The sequence below is a fragment of the Ictidomys tridecemlineatus genome, chromosome 8 (genome assembly GCF_052094955.1).
Source record: "Ictidomys tridecemlineatus isolate mIctTri1 chromosome 8, mIctTri1.hap1, whole genome shotgun sequence".
Classification (NCBI taxonomy): domain Eukaryota; kingdom Metazoa; phylum Chordata; class Mammalia; order Rodentia; family Sciuridae; genus Ictidomys; species Ictidomys tridecemlineatus.
The window spans coordinates 100,021,944-100,043,150 of record NC_135484.1 but is presented as its reverse complement, the minus strand read 5'-3'; the positions used below and the strand labels follow the sequence as shown (position 1 = coordinate 100,043,150).

General features: G+C 41.1%; 1 protein-coding gene across 2 annotated transcripts; it reads right to left on the bottom strand.

The window, feature by feature from the left end:
* Positions 1–3,613: 3,613 nt before the first annotated feature.
* On the bottom strand, positions 3,614–21,038 carry Mcm3 (minichromosome maintenance complex component 3). Of its 2 annotated transcripts, XM_005318571.5 has the most exons (17): positions 20,669–21,036; positions 18,724–18,836; positions 18,091–18,299; positions 17,468–17,598; positions 15,003–15,241; positions 14,438–14,546; positions 13,532–13,685; positions 13,051–13,182; positions 12,260–12,468; positions 10,162–10,336; positions 9,731–9,857; positions 8,854–9,004; positions 6,886–7,026; positions 5,856–5,956; positions 5,523–5,608; positions 5,017–5,086; positions 3,614–4,368 (listed from the first exon to the last, which is right to left on the bottom strand). In XM_005318571.5, the coding sequence occupies exons 1-17, from the start codon at positions 20,744–20,746 to the stop codon at positions 4,170–4,172; spliced, it is 2,424 nt and encodes an 807-aa protein (XP_005318628.1). In that variant the 5' UTR covers positions 20,747–21,036; the 3' UTR covers positions 3,614–4,169. The 2 variants fall into 2 exon arrangements, with proteins under 2 accessions (XP_005318628.1, XP_040138708.1); XM_040282774.2 differs by lacking the exon at positions 18,724–18,836 and having other exon boundaries at positions 20,669–21,038.
* Positions 21,039–21,207: the final 169 nt, after the last annotated feature.

The following is a 21,207-nucleotide window of genomic DNA, read 5'->3' as shown; positions in this document are numbered from 1 at the left end:
TTCTTCCCATAGCTTTGAGGTAGTTCACCATTTGATTCCTAATTTCTGGTCTGACTGTGAGAAACTGATGTGACTCCATTTTTGAGAAACCAGCCTCTACCTCAGAGCAAAGCCTGTCCAAGGAAGCGGGTGTGACCCTTGTCCTTGGAAAAACCCACAGAGCCTTTCTAGGTACATACCCACCCTGCTGAATTGTTTGTCTGCAAATAACAGGAGAGGTCTGCGGTGCCATGTGTCCCTGACTCAGTTAGGCTAGGTGAGGATCCATAGCAACCCCCTACCAACTACCAATCAGCATGAGATAGGGAAAATACCTGGGATGCCAGATGACCCCCCCCCAGTAGTTTATGGTGGTTGGTAATATGTTGGGAAACCATGTAGTTTAGCAAGTACACCCCTCATGGTTTAAACCAATCAGTTCAAAGGAATCCCCCTCTTGTACTAACCAATCACCCTAACCCAACTTGTTCCTGCCGGTGAATGTGCTAATCAATGTTAAGAGTTTTTGTTTGATTTTCCCACGGTATGGAATGATTTGCTGTGATGTTGTAACACATAGAGTATCCCCCAAAACCTATAAAATCTCACTGAACAAAGGATGGGGACTCACTCCCTGGGACCACTGCATTGGAAACAGTTGAGTCCAGGCTCGAGCTTGCAATAAAAGACTCTTGTGTGATTGCATCGGATTCGGCTCCTAGAGGTCTATTGGGGTCCCATGAATCTGGCATTACAACTCTAAGACTGAGACCTACCCAGGCTAGCTACTTCTCCTGAGAGGCGTTCTTCCCTTAGTCCTGAGGGATCCTGTTTTCGGTGTGGGGTCCCTGATTGTGTCCCTACAGACCTGTTCATACAAGAATTCTCATCCACCAGGTACACTGAGAGATGTAGCTCTGACCTTTCCAACCCCCCAGTCCTTCCAAGAGAGCAACATGGCATCATGGTCAGAACAGAGTAGTTATGTATCAAACAACTCTGAGTATGAATTCAAACTCCACCATCTACTAGCTCGAAGCTCCTGGAAAAATTATTTTGGGGGCCTATTTCCTCTTCTATAAAACTGGGATAATAAAATCCACATCATAGGATTGTAGGGAAGGATCAAAAAGATAATTTATATGGTGCTTGCAATATTATAGCATGACCACTCCTTTTTACTTAATTACCAAATGCATAAATTAGTTTTCTGGGAGTCAAAGTATAGTTGGCGGCTTAGAATCTATATTTTTATATATCATCCACTGCTAACTAATTTGCTTGGCTTTTCATTATCCATTAGGGTTAAGTGTGACATGAAAAGGTTTGCATTTCTCTAGCCCCATTTTTAAAAATTGGACTTTAAATTCATAAAATTGTAAAAGCATCCTTAGTCCTTAAATCGCAACAGACTATAGTTTATAAATCTTAATTACCTGTTTTATCTCAAACTTGTTGATACAACTGGAAATACTGTGAAGTATTAAGATGTGCTTAAGAAAGTTCACCAAAAATAAACTATAACAATCATGTTAGGGTAGTAATTTTTGGTTCTCTGCTTTCCTAATATTCCATGTTGCTATATGCATAATACTTTGAAAAACTAGAACTATGATATGAGTTAAATTCCTATTTTATGCTTTGTTTTTGGAGATTTTACCAGGCTTGACTATGACTTTCCTTTTGGACCCCATCCACTTAAATCACTAGAATAACACCTCCCTACACAAGCTGGCATGAACTGACCTTTCTATTGCAAAGTTGAATAGTAGTACCTAAAGGTAGAAAAAGCTTAGCTTGCTACAAAAGTACCTGCCGAGAGGACTATTATCTGAATGGTAAATCACAGCAGAAGCTAATATCTTCCTACAGGCTGTGGGAAAATACTCAGGACTTAATAGTAAAAAATATTCAGGAAAATAATTTAGAATCTTAATTCTTTCCCTTGCGGAAAAACTAAAGAGAATGAGCTAGGATTACATGCTGGTTAGTAATGGACCAGCCAGAATATAAGACTCATCCCTGAAACATCAGACCTGAAAAAGTAAACGAGATTTATATTTTAACAACTATAAATGAATTAAGATTAATTTTGTTCTAAAGTCTTTCTAGGAATTAAATAAAAATCCTTTGAGATCACTGAAAACATTCCAGATGCTACTCACAAAATAGGGAAGCATAGAAACCTTAAAGGCATTCAGTTGGCCCTCTGAATCTACAGGTTCCATCTGTGGATTCAACCAATTCAATTAAGAATATTCCCCCCCAAAAGTATCTGGACTGTATGAACTTTTCTCCTTATCATTATTCCCCAAACAATATAGTATAACAAATATTTATTTTATAGTATTTACTTTGAATTAAGGGTAGGTAATCTACAGATGATTTAAAACATACTGGAGGATGTGTCGAGCATCCTGTGATTTGGTATCCCTGGTGGATTGCTGAGGTGACAAAATGCCTGTTCAGACCTGTCTCTGCAGGCAGCCTGACTGGGTTTTATCCAGTGTGCCAGGGGTGTGTGGACTCATTCGAATTACCAGAGGCAATTCAGAAGTCAACTCGTTTGATCACTCTTTCCCCAAAGAAACCATGCATGTCCCTCTAAGAATGTGGCTGCCTGGCTTGGCACAACACTTAGATACAGGGTCAGAAAAGGAACCGAAAAGCACTAGTTCAGGGTTCATTTCCATTGGCCAGCTAGGGGTCCTCTGGTAAGGTTCCCATGAAACTCAAGCAAAACATTCCACCTCCTCACTTGCAGGAAGCTGACATGGTACTACCTAGCTTCCGGGGAGACAGGCTGGCAGGGATGAAGAACTCTTAGAGGTGTTACTATCCTGGGTATCTAAGGAAGTCAATACACAGCCAACTCTCACACTTGCCTTCATCCACTGACCCTTCAGGTAGATCTCACCTTGGAAAATCTGGAGTCCTTAGGACAACTGGTATAGTCTAGACACTCGAGAGAAATGAGAAATGGCTGTCTTTGATTTCTGAGTCTTTCTCCTTTCTCATCCTCCATCTTCTAATGACCCTACCTTGCAGGGCTATTTCAAGGTAGCACTCCTCACAATGGGCAGAAAAATCCCAGTCCTTGGGAGAAAGCTAAAGAATCTATTGTCACAAGCTAGAAGTAAGAGTCTTCTTCCCTGTGACAAGTACTTGAGTGAGAGCCATACTGACTGGAGGACAGGAGCCGTCAAGGAATGGAAAGGTAAGGAAGGGAGAAACTCAGGAACACAAAATCAATCATCTTAGTCTCTTTTAAGTTTTGATGTTACTGAAGAAGAAAATTGGCCCAATAGCAAGAAATAATCCCCAAAGAGATCACAGCAGGCTGCTGCCACCTTGTGGTAGTTTGGTGCAAACATGGGTGCAGAAAATCGGCTGGCCAAGTTTTCAAGAAAAAAAAAAAGTAAATATGTACATAAAAAACACAGGCACCTATAATCCCAGTGACTTAAGAGGCTGAGAAGGAAGACTGCAAGTTCCAAGTCAGTCTTGGACACTTGGTGAGACCCTGTCTCAAAAATAAAAATAGCTGAGGATGCAACTTAGTGGTAGAGTGCCCCTGGATCCAATGCCCCATACTGTAATGAAATAAATAAATAAATGCACCATTATTAAATCCTTGTGTACAAAAATGGTTAAGTTTATTCAATGTCTTTGATGTTTACTTCAAAACTACATATGGGTCTTTGCTGCAAAAAAAAAAAAGCTTTCTCATGACCTGCCTCAGAGCCTCTCCACTAGCATAGAACTAAGTCTTTTCTAGATCCAACTCAAAGCCTTTTCTAGATCCAATGCTCTGGAGGAAAAGCAAAACAGCCAACAAACACAGAAAGGATAAAAAGAAACCAGCTGTGCCCCCAAAAGACTCAAAAAAGTCATGTTATGTACATAAAACAATTCTCGGTCTGTTTGGGATGGAAAGTGCGATGTACAGTCCAGTCCTTCTGCAATGACGATAAAAAGAGTTCTAGTCCTCCCCACTTTCTCTTGCCTTACTTCATGGCAGTTTTCATCACCCATTTCCAAAGCTCCCACCAGGTGCTGATCCAACTTCATCACCCATGTCCCTCAACTTACACATTGTTTTTTAAAGGTATAAGCTAGTGCCAGGGAAGGGGTTAGAAACTTGAGAGAAACTTTCTCAGCACAATTCCAAATTCAGAGATGAGGTCTTCTCAGATAAGGAAGATGATACCCTCAGACACCATGACCTGGTTGTCATCCTGCATTCTGTTCAGCGCAGACTGGATCTCTTCTGCAGAGAAAGGCTCTTCTTTGTCCCGGTTGATGGATTCTGTGAGGCGATTCATGCCCACAGACTGGGCATGAGCTTCTCGGAACACGTCCAAGAGAGCCACTTTGAATGCCTTCAACCTGCCCAAACGGGAAAAAGAGTAATCAACAGTAAACCCAAACGCTCTCAGGCATGATCCATACTGGGAAAACCCAGTGAGACAATACAGCAGAAGTGTTCCCAGTATTCTCATTTAACACACACACCCCTCACCTCTGATGGCTGCTCATGAGTATCTTTCTTTAAAGCTAACCTGGTGTACTATTAAGCTTCCTGCACACTGAGAAATAATACCACTTTAAAACTAGAGGCCTTTAGCCAGGCATGGTGGTGCACACCTGTAACCCCAGCAACTGAGACAGAAGGTTAGAAAGTTTAAGGCCAGCCTCAGCAATTTTGACCCTGTCTCAAAATGAAAAAAAAAAAAGGGCTGGGGATGTGGCTGTGGTAAAGCTTCTCTGGGTTCAAGCCTCAGGAACAAAACAAAATGAAAAATAAAAAGTACACATCCTTTTATAAGTTATAAAAGCTACCAGGAGTTCTTTATACTACCCTTGCAACATTCCTCTAAGTTTGATATTATAGCCAGACTCTGAAGTGTTTAAAACCTCTTAGATCCCCAGTGTTACTCTGTTGCTAAGCAGCTCACTGCACACCCTCCCCACCCTAGGAACAAGTTCTTGCCTCTGTAGGAATTCACCCAGTGCAGGACCAAGTTCTCCACTCACCTGGATTCACTCAACTCTGCCTTCTGGGATTCCTTGGTCTCCTGCGTGTCTGCTGCCTTCGGAGTGTGCACTTCAGAAGAGGATGGAGAAAACAGCAAAGTGAAGCCACTGCCACCCACACCAAAGAAGTTATATTCTCCACTCTCCACCCCTCAAAGCTTGCAAACACATCTTGTTTCCTGTGGTTCTTATGAGCCAAGCAGAACAATTAGAAAAAGGAAAATCACAACTGAACAATAAAGAAAAGAAGTCAGGCCTGGATGCTTATACCAGGCTTGGCAAAAGATCACAGTTCATTGAGGAGGAAGCAAACTGAGTGAAACTTATTTCCTCCTATTTAAGTTTCCCCCGAGATTGTCTTGGGACAAACCTCTTCAAAACAGGCCCCTCTAAGTAGGGAGCCAAATGGGAGACCATGAAAAAATACAGTGCATCTCTGTGCACTTCTAAAAAGATCAGAAGTCAAAGAAACAGCCTCTTTGATCCGTTCGGGAAGGCTCACTCACCTTGAGGCATTTCCTCTTCTGTGTCACTGAAGTCATAGGGGTCATAAGAGTCTCCATCCTTGGCATCCGACTGCCGAGTCTTCCTCCTAAAACATCCACAGAAGTTAAGTGAGACTTGGGGAGCCCTATCCTGTGCCTCTGACCAGAAAGAAACAGAACTATCTACAACTGAAGTGAAACACCAGGACCAGGCCTGTCCATACTACTTTTTCTATACGAGACAATCTCCAAACAAAAATAGGCCCCTGATGTGAAAAAGCAGCAATGGCACCCTGTCTACCTCTCCCCAGCTCCAATTAGACTTTCCTCTTACTTGGCTTAGCTCCACCCTACCTCTTCCTCTTCTGCTCGTGGTCCTCCTGGCTTTTCTCTTCATCTTCTGACTCTGATTCATCATCACTTCGCTTCTTACGTTTCTTCTCCTTCTCTAGAACCTAGAAACAAGAGAAGTGTGGGTTCCTTGAGGGGTCACTGATGCCAGGGAACTGAATACAGAACTTTTAAGTAAGGGTCCCTTCTACACCATCAGCAGAAATGCCTTCCAAATGTCTAATGATTTATCTAAACTCTCTTGTCCCCAAATCCCAGGAAGGGAGTAAGGCTGCTACCTGTCTTTAAAATGCTAGGAGGCCTTTCCTACAGTGAATACTCAATATTATGTTTACTGAATAAAGAAACAAATAAGGATGGGGTTCGAAATCACAATGGTCAAGTGGAAAACAATTCATTTCTTTATAAATCAGGTGTTCAATTGAAATTTAGGATAACCCCCTACACAACAAAGAGCAAAAGTCTAACAAATCCACAACTAAATCCCCAAGGGCTGCAATTCACCAAATGGAGCAAGCAACAAAGAAGGAAAAGGGGTCAAGGCTTCGAGACTTGGTATCTAAAATGATGGAGATGCAATGTCACCAACAGAAAGGAGAAGACAAAATGAGAAGCAAGTTGAGAGTTCCTCTTTTGACATGAATATTTGAGATGCCAATGGGCCACTTGAAGAGACTGCCAAGGGGAAAGGTACAAAGGGAAGAGGGGTGTCTCAAAAGACAATTCTTCAGGAAATATCTACTTAAGATACAAAGGAAGCAGATGTAAAGAAGCAGCAGAATGAACCTGTAGGACATCAATTAAACCAGAATCTCTAAGAGTCCTGGCATCTGTATCACAGAGCTTTCCACAACATTTCAGGTGCAGCCAGGGTGGAGAACTGTGAATTCCTTCCCGAGGAAGAAAAGAGGAACAGGCAGGCAAATGCTACTTTATGCTTTTAACCCAAATGCAGAAGTGAGCCATCCTGAGAGGTCAGTGTACCTCTGATTATTTAGAAGAACCTCTCAGGCCCAACCATCTCAATCCTCACCTTCTTGAAATAAGCATACTGGACCAGCTCCACAGCTTCCTCTGCGTCCTGCAGGTCCACAGTTTTACTCATACGGGCCTTTGCATGGGCCGTGGCCAATCGAATCAGAGTTTCCAGTGTCCGTGCTGTAACTGGAGATGTCTGGGGAACAAAACAAGAATTACTTATTCAGAATCCTACAGACATGCCCAACATTCATACTGCAGCAAAAGGGAAGTGAAAACACTACCCAGAAAACTCCAGAACGTCCAAGTGAAAAATTCTGAACTGTTATCTCACTTAAAATTTAGAAAGAAAATGATAAAGGAAATTTACATCAGAAAGTTCAGAAACAGAGGGGCAGATGAACAAAGAAAATTAGACATCTTACAGTTGGAAAGTTAAAAAGGTCAGAAAAAGTACATAAAGGAGAAAAATGATTGCTGGTCTACAATGCACCAGGAATATTAATATTTGTTCTATCATTTAATATTTGTTCTATCATTTAACCCTCTTAAAAACTTAGAAAAGTTCTGTAAATGAGGAAAATGATAATCAGAGTTTAAAGTAATTTATCCAAGATCCCACCAAGAGAGTGGCATAAAATCGGTTATCTGAAGACAAATTTTTAAAAGTTGTGTAAATTCACATAAGTCCAGAAGAGGAAAACTCCTGCATATTTCCAGCAAGTGGTTCTCATAGGATGGGTGCTTTTTATTTTCTGAATGGGATCAGTTTCAAGTGATAAAACCCCAGTCTGCACTAGTAAACTGGAAAATTCAAATGGGAAGATCTGTCAAACCCACTAGGAACACAACTAAAATGCTGCATTATGATCAATTCTTGGTTCAATGAGAGGCTCTTGGACACGCTAACAGTTCGTGTGTGGGGAGAACATTTAAAAAGAAAGGGAGCCATTTTCATATGAAGAAGACAAGTGATATCTAAACAATAACATGAGTGGAAGTCACGGGGAAGCAGGTTTATGCTTTATTCTAAGTTCCCTTACAATAAGAGCTTATTCAAAGACTTCAATACAGTGATGTGCTAAATATGCCGCCACTGTGGGTGGAAAGTCTGGGGCAGGAATACCAGAAGACAATGGGTGTGAGGCTGGAGTAGATAGTAGATGATTAAGCCTACATCCAGGCATCTGTATTACATAATGAGGGCTTTGAACTTGGGTCTTTCTGCTATGAAATCCTATGTGAACTATACTGCTTCCAAAATATTTACAGAAATTCAAGGGCAGCTAAATTATCTTACTAGAAATTGCTCTGAGTAACCATCATGGTTGTTCAACTCTTGGTTATTTGTCAAAGTCTAGCCCAAACATCACATTTTGCGAATCCTTCACCGACATTCAAATCTGTCCAGAAAATTCTATAGGAAAAATCAGCATCTTCTTCATCCGCACTCAAATTCACTCATTTATTCCTCCATGAGTACTCCACTGGCGTATGTATATTTAAATATGTATATGTGATCTTTATATCTACCTTTCTACCTACCACTCTCAAACTGAAGTTCTTTGAGAATAGTGCTTATTATTTTTACAACTGCACAGAAGAAGAGATGAGGTCAGTTCCCAGAAGTCATTCATATTTTGTTGAAGGAGATGCATGTTATCTATAAAATCCTTTTTTTCATTCTTTCTTTTTTTTTTATAGTTGTAGATGGACAAAATGCCTTTCTTTTATTTGTTATGTGGTGTAAGGGTCAAGCCCAGTGCCTCACATATGCTAGGCAAGCGCTCTGGCACTGAGCCACAACCCCACCTCCCTCATTTTCTTTTTAAAAATTATTTATTAAAAAATGTGTCAAATAGGAAGCCCTTCAGACCAGGAAGGAATTTTAACTAGGTTGAAATTAAATCTTAAAAATTTAATTAAACTTTAATTAAGTTAAAATGCTGCCAAAGCTCCCATATACCATATTCCTGTCCAAGGATACACTAAAGGGATCCCAACGGCAAGGCTGGACACTTACTCTGGCAGTATCGGAGCTCATGCTGTCCTGGCTGCGTAGGCGTGAATATTCTTCTGCAAGGTAGGCAGCTGACTCCTGTGTCAGAATGGGCTTGATGATTTTGGCCACATGGATGTACTTCTTCATGAACGCGGCACTCACCATCTTCTCCCTAGACCCAGGCACAGTGAATTACACTACCCTGCCACACCTTACTACCTTCTGGGTGAGTGGCCTGAGAAGTCAATATCAAATGGCAGAGCAAAGAATCCAATATCATAATTGCCCTACTTATATAAAATATACATAAGGCCCTTTCATGTATTTTTATTTTAATTTGTAAGTTAGGTAGTTGAGATACCAAGTTTAGGTATCATCTGCTTTGTTTTTTAGGTGAGAAATTACAGAGAAGCTAAAGTTTACTCAAATTCAGTTTTCTGACTCTAAAATTCTGTATAAGCAAACTAAAATGGCTTTGACAATTATACTATATACTTCTTACTGTATCAAGGCCCAAAACAGACACACTCAATCCCACATTTCATGCTTTGAACACCTGATCACAAGTCTCCTTTACCCAATCCACTTGCAATTCTCCAATGCTTGCTGTCTACTGACCCTTCACCATAAACTCACCATGAACAACTACATGGAGTCTATGAGGATGGTATCACATACCCACCATGAGGTGGGCACGTCATAAGAACATTTTAGAATCATCCACCATTTACAAAGCACTGGCCAGAATACACAATGTATCTGTGGACTCAGAAAAGAAGAAAACAGGCCCACACAGTTATGACTCCAAGCATGACCTTGGCATGAGCACCTAATGCCCTAAGTAAGCTCAGATGTACAAATCTCTGATCGCTTAAGGGAAGGTAAAAGAAATACTCACTTTTTCTTCTTTGTCCCGTGCAGAAGGTTGTCGTGCTTCTCATAAATCTGGGTGTCCTGCTGTTCATCTTGGGTGAAGTTGGGATCATCTGTCGCCAGGATATCCACAGCACTACCCAAGGGCATGGCTGGGAAACCCGAGTTGGTTGAAAGGAGAGTAAGAAAGAGTTTACTTAATCCAGGGAAATGCTTCTTCTATAGCAGAGAAGGAATAGAAACCAAGACTCACAAACCAAGGACCCAGAAGGACAAAGACACATGGAACCAACAAACAAGGGTAGAACAGCCTTGCCCAAACAAGATGCCCAAAGGTATTGCAGGACTCAAAAAAAGTTGAGAGCATCTGAAACACCCACTTTCCCCTGAGTTGAGCCTGAGACAACAGCATCTGTTGAGGACCCCTTCCATTAGTCACACTTCTCATGGCCTCACCATCGCCATCCTGCTCCCCAGGTGCTCTGTAACGATGCATCCTTAGGACATGGTCTGAGATCTCCCGATCCTGCTCAGGATCCATCTGATCCAGCATGATGAAGAGCAAGTCAAATCGAGACAGCAGTGAGTCCTGGAGTCCAATGTTCTCCATTGGGGTCTTGTACTGATCATACTAGGGAACAAGAAAAAAGCAGAAGTGACATCCATAGGAAGAAAGCACAAGGCTAAAGTGATTCTGGGAGCAGAAATACAAGACTGAACCATAAAAAAACAGATAAGAACTAGTAAAAACAAAAGGATTTTAAAATTATTACAATACATACAGCATCTCTTCTTCTTGCGACCCTTACCTAACTGAAGCTCAGGTAACCTAACTAGGAGCCCACTTCCTAGCACATGCACTCTAACAGACTGAGCATGGTATCACCCCAGCCCTGCCCTTCCCAAGCTTGATTCTGCTGGTCTCATTCACAAGACAGGACCAACTGAGAGGTGAGTCCATCCTCTACCTGTCATAAATATAGGACCAGCTAGTTTGATCAGAGAGATTAGAAACCTTGGAATCTCTTATGAGGTGATGAATTAAATCTCAGCTAAAAAGGCCAATGACCTAGAAATCAAATATGTCTTAGGAGTTCAGGGACTTTTCTTTGATATTGAAGAAATAATGATACTGAATTATTGGATTCTTTTCTTTTCCGTGTGTGTGTGTGTGTATGTGTGTGTGTTTTGCCAGGGACCAAACCCAGGGCATGCTAGGCAAGCAAACCCTGACACTCTTCTTCTTTCAGTTTTGGCCCCTTTGGGCTGATGACTGTCTTCTCACATTTCATGGTCAGAAAGTATTCCAACAATCTTGTTGGTAATAACAAAAAAAATGTGGACCATGGTCACATTCAGATCCTGCCACTTTCTTATATTTCCCAATCCTTCTTCAGAAGGATTAAAAACACATTACTGGCAATTTAAAAACCTATGGTTCTCAGTCCAGGCTGCACATTAAAACCAACCTATAGAACCTTCCTCAACCACAGCTATCAAGAGGTCCAATCCAGAGATTTGGATTCAGAAATACACACTATGGGATTATTAACTGCCAAAGCATCATTTGAGCTGTGGATTCAAATCCTGCATTTTCTGGTTGTGGTACTTTATAAATTATATAACCTATGTTTCCATTTTCTCATCTACAAAAACAATTTCCTACCTCACTTTACGGAGAGAAAGAAAGAAGTTGATAAAAATAAAGCTATTAGGGCTGGTGATATGGCTCAGCAGTAGACTATTGCCTAGTATGCACAAGGACCTAGGTTCCAGCCCCCATACTGCAACAAACACAGCAACAAAAACACAACTCTTGTCTCTTCCACTCCCAGCCTATAATTTCAGTGAAATGGTGTGGAGTAGAACACAAAAATAAAGCTATTAGAATACAATCTTCTCTCTCTCTCTTTGTGGTATTGGGGATTGAACCCTACCATTTTACCACTGAGCTACATCCCCAGCTTTTTTATTCTGAAATGAAGTGTTGCTAAGTTTCCCAGGCTGGCCTCCAACTTATGATCTTCCTGCCATGCCTCCCAAGTCCCTGGGATTGAAGGCGTGCACAGGCATGAAGCAGTACTTTCATTTTAATAACACAAGCTACCTGGATTGTGAGACTACAGATCATTTTGTTTACTTTTTTTTTGTATTTTGAAAAAGTTATTTATTTTTAAATAAATAGCTTTTCCAGAGAATTCTGCTGTGTAGGAATGGGTAAGAACACACTACTCCAAACCAAACACAATAACAAGATAATAAGGGCTGGAATTGTGGCTCAGTGGTAGAGCACTTGCCTAGCATGTGTGAGACACTGGGTTTGATCCTCAGCACCACAATAAAAAAAATTAACAAATAAAGGTATTGTGTCTGTCTAGAACTACATACACACACACACACACACACACACAGTGTGTGTATATATATAAAACAACAACCGAAAAAAACAATATGTAAATTTACTTTGGCCTGTTATTCCCCTAGAATTAACTTTTTGGCCCAGTCATTCAGCGAAACCAAACAAGGACATGGTTAAGGGCATTATTCCACTCACCCTGCCATAGACAGGATTGGCAGCTGCCAAAACACTGCAGCGGGCATTTAGCCGAGCATGGATACCAGCCTTGGCAATGGTCACTCGACCCTGCTCCATCACTTCATGGATGGCTGTGCGGTCCATGTCAGACATCTTGTCAAATTCATCAATGCAAACTACTCCTCGGTCAGCCAAGACCATGGCCCCTGCTTCCAGACGGCGCTCCCCTGGGAAGAAAGAAAAATAAGAGTTTTTCTTATGGGTCTGAGTCTGAGTTATAGGTGACAAAGAAGAGGGATTATAGTCTCCTTCCTAAGCACATGTAAAGACTTTGGCTCCGAAGCTTACAGGAAACTCTAGAGAATTCACCTTTTCAGTCCAACCTGAACAGTATCTCTGTCTCACTTTGACCCCTAAGTTAGCCTCTTCTAAATTTCCTTCATAGATTCTCTCTTCCTCCTCCTCTTCAAGTGATAACCAGATAGACTTCCTGCTCTTTTCACTGGTCTTCAAATCCCTTCCTCAGTTGATAAACTGTCAGACTTCATTTTTATTTTCCTTCTAATTTACTAAGCTTTCCTCTTTGAAATTCTTTTAAATCATCTTTTAGGAAACATTCTTGTCAATAGAAGCTCACCCAAAGACTTAAAATAATTCACCCATTACTGCAGGATACTCAGTCCTCTACAACCTGGCCCCAACGAACCTTTCAGCTCTATCTGCCAAACATAAGCCAGTGCCTAGATCAAGTTCAAGATTCCATGCTTGATTTCATTCTGGGTCTTTGCTAAAGACCCGTTTGCTCTTACCTGTTTCCTGGTCTGTGGTGACAGCAGCTGTGAGACCCACTCCAGAGGAGCCCCGGCCAGTGGTGGGGATAGCCCGGGGTGCAGTGTAAAGCACATACCGCAGAAGCTGAGACTTGGCAACTGATGGGTCTCCTGTGGGATGGAGGTGGTAATGACTCTTTAGAAAATGCCCCTCATGCCACCTTGCAGTGAGTTCTACTTTTCCAGCATAGTTCTTAATACCACAAAGATGTACAGTACTGTAACTGTTTCTTAAATATTATTTTCTTCACTTTTTCCTTTACTACTCATGGAAGGATACATTTCAGATATTATAAATCAGGAATACCAGGAATGATTTTAAGGAAAAAGATCCACTTTTGCTCTTTGATAGGACTGAAATACTACTAGGTGCAGAATACACAATCTTACATATTACACGTTGTCATCATCAGTCTTCAAGGTCAAAGCAAGAGTCTAAAGCAAATCCCCAACACCATACCTATCAGAAGAACATTGATGTCCCCACGGATGTGGCTGCCATTTTCTAGGTCTCGTTCCACCCCTCCCAGGAGCAAGCAGAGGATTGCCTTCTTCACATAGTCATGCCCATGGATACTAGGGGCCAGTGACCTGGCCAGCTGGTCAAAGATATCCTAATGCAGGAATAACAATAGAGTATAAAGCCTAATGAGATTCATTGTAGTTTTGCAGAGCTCTATTTTATGTGCTAGTCTACAGAAAATGCTTGGAGAAATACACAAGCCTGAACATTCTTCTGAATTATAACAGCTTCTGAAGACAAATCACATTATCAGATCATCATCAGAGCAGACACAGAGTCTAGTTCCAAAACTTGTGTAGATGTTTAATCTTCCAGAAAAAGGAAAAAAAAAAAAAAAAAAGTGTTTCCTGATTCAAAACATTTTAGGCTTAATAAGAGTGTGTACTATACTTCAGCAGCAACCTTTTTCACACATTGATATATTTTATTCAACTCTAAATGTGGATATCCTGTCTTCATTTTAAAAAAAGAAAAAAGCCAGGCAGAGAGGTGCACACCTGTAACCCCAGCTTCTCAAGACACTGAGGCTCAGTGGTAGGGCACTCATATAGTACATGCGAGGCCCTGGGTTCAATCCCCATTACCACAAAAAGGATAATAATAATAATAATAATAATAATAATAATAATAATAAACTAAAACAAAAATAACAGCATTGTAAACTTATATAATAATACATCATTCATGTCCTCAGTAATAAATAAGACTCTATGGTACACTGATATTCTAACTTCAAAGAAAAACACCTGACCTTCCTCCTGATCCAGTACAAAGATAGTGACACACTCAAACACAACTCTTTAAGTCCATTCCCACCCTTAGTCCCCTGAAAGGGGCCCAGACCTTGGAGCGGGTTTTACTGAACTTCTTGATCTTGGCTATGTCTTCTGCAGAGAATGAAGGCTGAGCATCCTTGCTCATGTGCTTCACATTACAGGCAATCAGGACAGTCCTAGAGCAAAGAGGAGAGTAAGAGAAAGCCTGTTATATTCAGTTCCCAACATCAGGAGCTAGTTCCTCCAGTAGCAGTATGCCTTTTTAGGCTACTGAAATAGAACAGCAAATCCAGAGAATAAGGCTATCTGAAATGAACAACTGATCTGCTCTGTCTGTGATCCAAGTAGGTCAATGATGCCCACTGCTAAACTTTACTTATCTCCTACTGGGTTACAGAGGTTAAGACAGAAGTGTATATGGGAAGGAGGTGGGAGTAAGTGAGAAATTTAAAGCCATGAGGCCGTAATCTTGTCAGCAATAACTCCTACTTTTGACAGAAAAGTGGTATCAGAGGTATCCCATTTTGTAGGCAGGAAGTGTGCTCCAAGCTAAAATACAGCAAGCTGGAGAAATATACTATCAGAACAGAACTCCCAACAGCATCCCAAGCACTTCATGGCAGACTCTTTACCTGAAGGTCCCTGAAGTGTAGCCTCCCTTCTTCCCAGGAAGGCAACGGTAAGTCCCCACCACCTGGACTCGGTCACCAGGCTTCACTTTATCTACTAAGTCATCATCCAGAATAACATCCACAGAGCGGGGAAGCTGGCCAGCTGGGGCCTTCTCTGGCATCTCCTGGATAGTGATGGTCTGGTGATCCTTATAGACTGAGAGGCCATATTCTGTCTCAAGGGGATTGTTTTCCTCATCCTACAGAAAGGCGCGTAAAAAAATAGTGTTATTTTAGTCTTGTCTTAAAAATGCCATACTCATCTGGTATGGGAAACATAATTCAGAGTTGACTTCATAAAATTTTAGCACCCGGGAACAACCCTATCTCTGGTCTATTTATAAACTATCTAATTAAGGGACAACACATACTATGATGGAACTGTGGCTGTATTAACATCTAAATTAGGATTTTTATTGCTGCTATGAAGGTGAATATATGCTTAAACTCAGTTTTTCCACTGCTAGGTAATACTCAATAGAAACATTCATCCAAAGCCCTTCACTACAATGTTCACAGTAGCACTATTCCTGATAGTAAAAAAATTCAACAAGTATCCAAACCATTGATAATAGGATGGTTAAATAAACGTGTCTAGTCCCATAAATGGATACTACACAAAAATAAAAATATATGAAACACCCTTAAAAACAAAATGGATGACTCTCACAAACACAATGTTAAGCAAAAGAAGCCCCACATAAAAGAGCAATTATGTAAAACAGGTAAAATTAATCTATACTGTCAGACATCAGGATAGCATGGCTCTCAAGAAGGACTTCAGAGTGCTAGGAAATTTCTGTTTCCTGTCTGGATGCTGGTTTTTTAAAAAAAAAAATCAAGTTATATACTTCAGTGAGCTTTCCTATATGCATACTAAATTTCTATAAGGAATTCTTAGTTTTACTTCCTTAATATTTGAATTTTCTAAAAAAAAAAAAAAAAAAAAAATCAGCCAGGCATAGAAGTACATATCTTCTTGTTTTACTTCCTCAATATTTGAATTTTCTAAAAATAATCAGCCAGGCATAGAAGTGCATATCTCTAATCCCAGTGATTCAAGACAGAGAGGCAGAAGAATCGCAACTTGAGGCGAGGATAAGCAACTTAGGTAAGTCCTAAGCATCTTAGTGCAACCATCTCCAAATTAAAAAAAAAAAAAAAAAATTAAATAAAGGGCTAAGTATATTGCTCAGTGATAAAGCACACTTGGGTTCAACCCTAGTACAAAAAAAAAACAAACCCACCACTTATTGTGCACTGGCTATGTGCTAGGAATTATGCTATAATTTTATGAAATTATCTCATGTAATTATCACAGCCTAAAGAAGATGTTTTTCACACTTTATGGTTAAGGAAATAGATTGAGAGAAGTTAAGTTTCCCAAAGTCAAAAAGTAAGTAGCAGAACCAGGGCTCAATGCAGGTGTAACTTCAAAGTTCATGTTCTTAAGTACCACGTAGACAATATCCAGGAGACCTGGCCCATCATAATTCACTTCACAAGCAAAAAAAAACTTGGCCATAGTCATCAGCAGAAGAGTGTCTCTGAAGAAGAATTTTTGAAAACAGAGAACTTAATGAAGACAACAGGGGAACTTAAGAAATACAACTGGCCTACACTAAAGACACAAGGGTCTTAATCCTTAGGCTGATCACTAACTGGAGCCATAAGTGAGTCACTTAGGCTTTCCAAATGTCCGCATTTCATCAGAAGTAGACCAAGAGATTCTGAAATGTTTTTCAGTTATGATTCTGACAGTCTTGTTTTAAGTCTTTACATGTTTGATTTTCTTACCAGTTGACAAGATTGAAGACAAGGATCCACTCATATTTTATCTTTGTCCTCCATAGTGCCTAACAGTGCTCTGGATACATCAACTCTTGATTAAAATTTTATAAAACCGGGGGGAGTGGAATTCTTTACATACTGAGTTCAGACATCAAAGTAATTTATTTTAATGATCTTGTCTCATAAATATATAAGAAATCCTTCATTGTCTTTAATTTAAATCCATCTGAACAATAAAGCCATTTCTAGGTTAACCTCTCCCAAATCCAGTAAAATATTTACAGATTATACAAAAACATAATGAACCATAAATATTTCCCATTTTTAAAAAAAGCACACATAAAATTATGATTATAACTTTGCAAAAATATCTACATAGGTAGCTTTTTTTCTTTCAATCCTTCCATAGTATTTCATATTTTCTAAAGTAAGTATTCTTTTTTTAAAAAAAAAATAAGAAATGTGGGATTTTCACATTAAACTTTAGCCTGTATTGAATCTTTCCTTTGGATTTAACCTTATCTTTCACCCTACCTATCTCTAGAAGAAAGACCAGCTATTACACAATTAGTTGAATTAAAGGTATCTTTTGAATTCAACCCAAAAAGAGGTCCAATTAATTCATTTCCCCTCACCTTGGTGGGATAGACAGAACTGGATGGAAAGGCCACCAGGGTGGTAAGATCAGAATAACGTCGCTCTAGGGTCTTCTTGGTAGCAGGACAGTAGTGGACACTACGAACAACTTTGGGACGAACTAGAGAACCTAAAGATGGAAAACATGCATATAAAGTCAACTAGTTACACAGTGATAAGGGTGGGCTCCAAATCCACGCAAGCCTATGATGACTCCTAATGCTGTGTTTTCCTGAATGGTTAAGCTATTTCAACACTACTTGTTGTTGTTATCGTTTTTATATATGTACATATAACACATCACCATGTCCATGAAAAATTTTAAGTGCCAGCGATCCCAACCAAGAACTACAGGAATTCATAGCTGAACTGAGAATGTCAAGAGCTAAGACTCCTCTAATTCTCAGCAGAATTAATCAATTGTGCCAGCTCATGTCACCACTAAAAAGTCCCCCTAATCACTGTGCACAAACTGAGCTCCTCTAAGTTTAACTGTATAATTTCAATGCTCCACTTCTCTGAAATTAGAAGCTACCTTGATCTACCTTGCCTCTCCTGTTTTCCTGGCCTCCCTCAGTCTGTGCCACCTCCATTCCTGGGTGCCTCCCTTTAGCCCACTCACATTTAGTGACGATGCCTTCCACACAGACTACACAGCTGAGGAAGCATGAAGTTAGAGTCCGGGGAGAAACATGCTTAGAGCCAAAGCTGCCCTCCAGTCCTATGTAGAATTCCTCATACTGCTTGGCATAGGTAGCATCAATAGAAGCCACAAAATCCTTTAAAGCCCGCTGGAAAGCAACCAGTTCCTCAAAGGCATTGCTTAGGAGGCTGCAAATGGGCAAGAGAAAAAATAATGAGGCAGAGCATGCAGAACTGGGGAGGGGGTGGGGGGTAGGCTGACCCTCAAAACAGAAGTAAACATTCTTAAATAATTATGGTCAAGGAGAAAATCCAGCTCCTACTTTCTTCTTCGACCTTATGAAGATTTAGCAATGATTCACTTTAATTCAAATTATCAGAGATTTTTAAATGTTATTCAGCTAATCACTGGAAGAAGGGACACTTGAAAAGAAAATGCTCACCACCTCCTTTTGAAAGTAAACAACATAGGTACAAGAGAGGCAATGAAGGCTTGTAGTCAATCCCATGTTACCCAGCCCTTTCCTAGGAAGCCTGTTACAATCTGGGCAAGAGAGATGGAGTCATGCTCACTCTGAGCCAGGAAATCCCCCCAGAGACCTCTGCCACTCACCGGTTAGCCCTCTTTTCATTTTTCCTGCGCAGGTCATTCACATTGACAATCAGCCGGTATTGGTTGTCACTGATTAGTTCCCGAACTTTGCTCTGATAGATTCCCTGATCTTCCTGCAGATTCAAATTCAAACGAACAGATTCAAAACTATATGTTTCTAAAAAGAAGCAGTTCTGGGCTGAGGTTGGGGCTCAGGGGTAAAGCGCTCACCTAGCACATGTGAGGCACTGGGTTTGATCCTCAGCACTACATAAAATTAAATAAAATAAAGGTATTGTGTCTATCTAGAACTAAAAATATTTTTTTAAAAAAGAAGCAGTTCTCCACAGCAAGAAGAAGAAGAAGAAGAAGAAGAAGAAGAAGAAGAAGAAGAAGAAGAAGAAGAAGTAGTAATAGTAGTTGTTGTTGTTGCTGTTGTTCTCCACAGCAAGATAAGTAACCCAATCTTTGCAGAGGAGCTGAATCCCAAGTACATGTTCATCAATTTCTCCTTTTCATTCACTAACATCAAACTAAAAGTTTGTTACCCTATTGGGGACACTATAAGAATGATAAAGAAAGCCAGGCATAGTGGCAAAGTATTCAGGAGGGTGAAGCATGAAAATCCCAAATTCAAGGACAGCCTCAGTAACTTAGCAATGTCCTAAGCAAACTAAGAGATCTTCTCAAAAAAAATAAAAAGGGCTGAGGATGTGCTCAGCATTTAAGTGCCCCTGTTTTCAATCCCCAGTACACAAAAAGTAATAATGACTTCCTTATTTCCATTATCAGAACAGCTCTTCTATATGCTGTCATTTCTTTAGGGGGAATTAAAATAAGCTCATAGGAAATCTGAAAAGCACAGTATTAAAAGCCTTGCTAAAAAATGGAAATTTAATAGAGATATGCTTGTTAGGTCCCTAGGCCAAAATAACTCCATTTTGAAAATCAGCACCTGCCCACCCAGGCATGACATTCCAGTTAGGCCCACCTTGAAAAAGTCCCTAACCACCCAAACCACAGTAACAATCACAGGACCAGACGGGTTATTTTTTTTAACTACTGCATTGTACATGACTATATACTTAAGAAATTTTCCAGCAGGCTGCTGCACCTTGCAGAAAGGCGGCCTGGTAGATATTCTCTGTCAATAAACCTTTGCTTGAACTCAGAGATGTATCTCTCTGTGGATATTTGTGCCAACTACCCTAACAATGCTAACTCGCTTGACTGTAGTAAGCTTTCCACTCCATGTATCTAAACGTGTTATACACCTTAAACACATACAATGAAAGTGTAAATAAAATGGACTCTTTAAAAATTTCTCATTTAAACTGCTTTTAATTTATTATCAAACTTTCAACATGCTCTATCAACATTCGATAGCTTTAAATTAAGTTGCACACAAAACCCCCTTTTTGCAATGTTTTGAATACAAGACACTTTATCTGCATTTTATTTAGTATGGAAGAAAGCAGCCAAATTCGTAAGTCTTTTTTCCTTTACTACAATCTGAGCACCCTACCACTTGGCGGGCAGGTCACTACTGTCCTACAGCAGTCGCTCCCCATCTCCCTCCCTACCCCCACTCCCCATGAAGATCAAGCGTAATGCCTAAAAGGCCAGGGCTGGCTTTGCCATTTTGTTTGCACTTGCTGGTAATCCGCTGCCTTTCGCGCGTGGGGCCGTCACTTTTAAGGCTTGTAGGGGCAAGTTACAGGATCACCAAGGGGGCACCTATAGAGCACTCACTAGCGATTCCGGGAACCGCGAAAGAAGTTACAAGATCGCACAGAGAGGCTCTAGTGCCGATCCGCCAGCTCAGCCGCTGCATACAAGCTGCAGATGTGGACAACCTCTAGTTCCCCGCACCGTTGCTGCTCGGACTAGGAGCTGCAACCCACGAGGCCTCCCTGCGGAAGCAAGGGCACCAAGCGCCGGAGCCGGATCCCGGCGACCCCCTCACCTCGTCATCCAAGAAGTCCAGGTAATCTCGCTGAGCCTCCCGGAGCTCCACATCGTCCAGGACCACGGTCCCTGCCATGCCTGCTGCCTCGGAACTGCCTCTTACTAGGCCGCGTGGAGACCCCCAGGGATGAGCTCCACTCCGACGCAAAAACTTCCGAACTTTTCCCGCCACAAAGCCTTCCTGGAGGAAAAGGCGGGACTCGGGGAGTAGATACACATTATGATTGGCTGGCCCTCCAACTCCAAATTGCTAGCATCCAATCGAGACTCTGTTTTTCCGGGGTTTCCGCCTGGCGTCTTGAGGTGGCGGGAAATATGCCTTCCGGGGTCCTACGTTGCTCTCCTCCCCACTCCGCCCCTTCGGACAAGAAGGCTAACGAATGGGGTAGAGAAGAAGTGAGCGGACCCTGCTCATTGGGCTGCTGCAAGGAAGAACTCCAAGAGACGGGGAAAGCGCTGCGTTCTGGGAGTTGTAGTCCTCTCCTTTTTCCGGCTCTTAGTACAGCCTCAATTTGGCTTGCCGCAGTGTCCAACTTA

What these genes read in the sequence shown, in the direction of transcription:
- Mcm3 (XM_005318571.5), bottom strand. Translation starts at nt 20,746, where the DNA reads ATGGCAGGGACCGTGGTCCTGGACGATGTGGAGCTCCGGGAGGCTCAG. An exon ending in CACGGGACAAAGAAGAAAAA is followed by an intron (nt 9,005 to 9,730) that starts GTGAGTATTTCT and finishes GCCTGGGTCTAG; the next exon opens with GGAGAAGATGGTGAGTGCCG. An exon ending in AGAAGAGGAAATGCCTCAAG is followed by an intron (nt 5,087 to 5,522) that starts GTGAGTGAGCCT and finishes CCTCTTCTGAAG; the next exon opens with TGCACACTCCGAAGGCAGCA.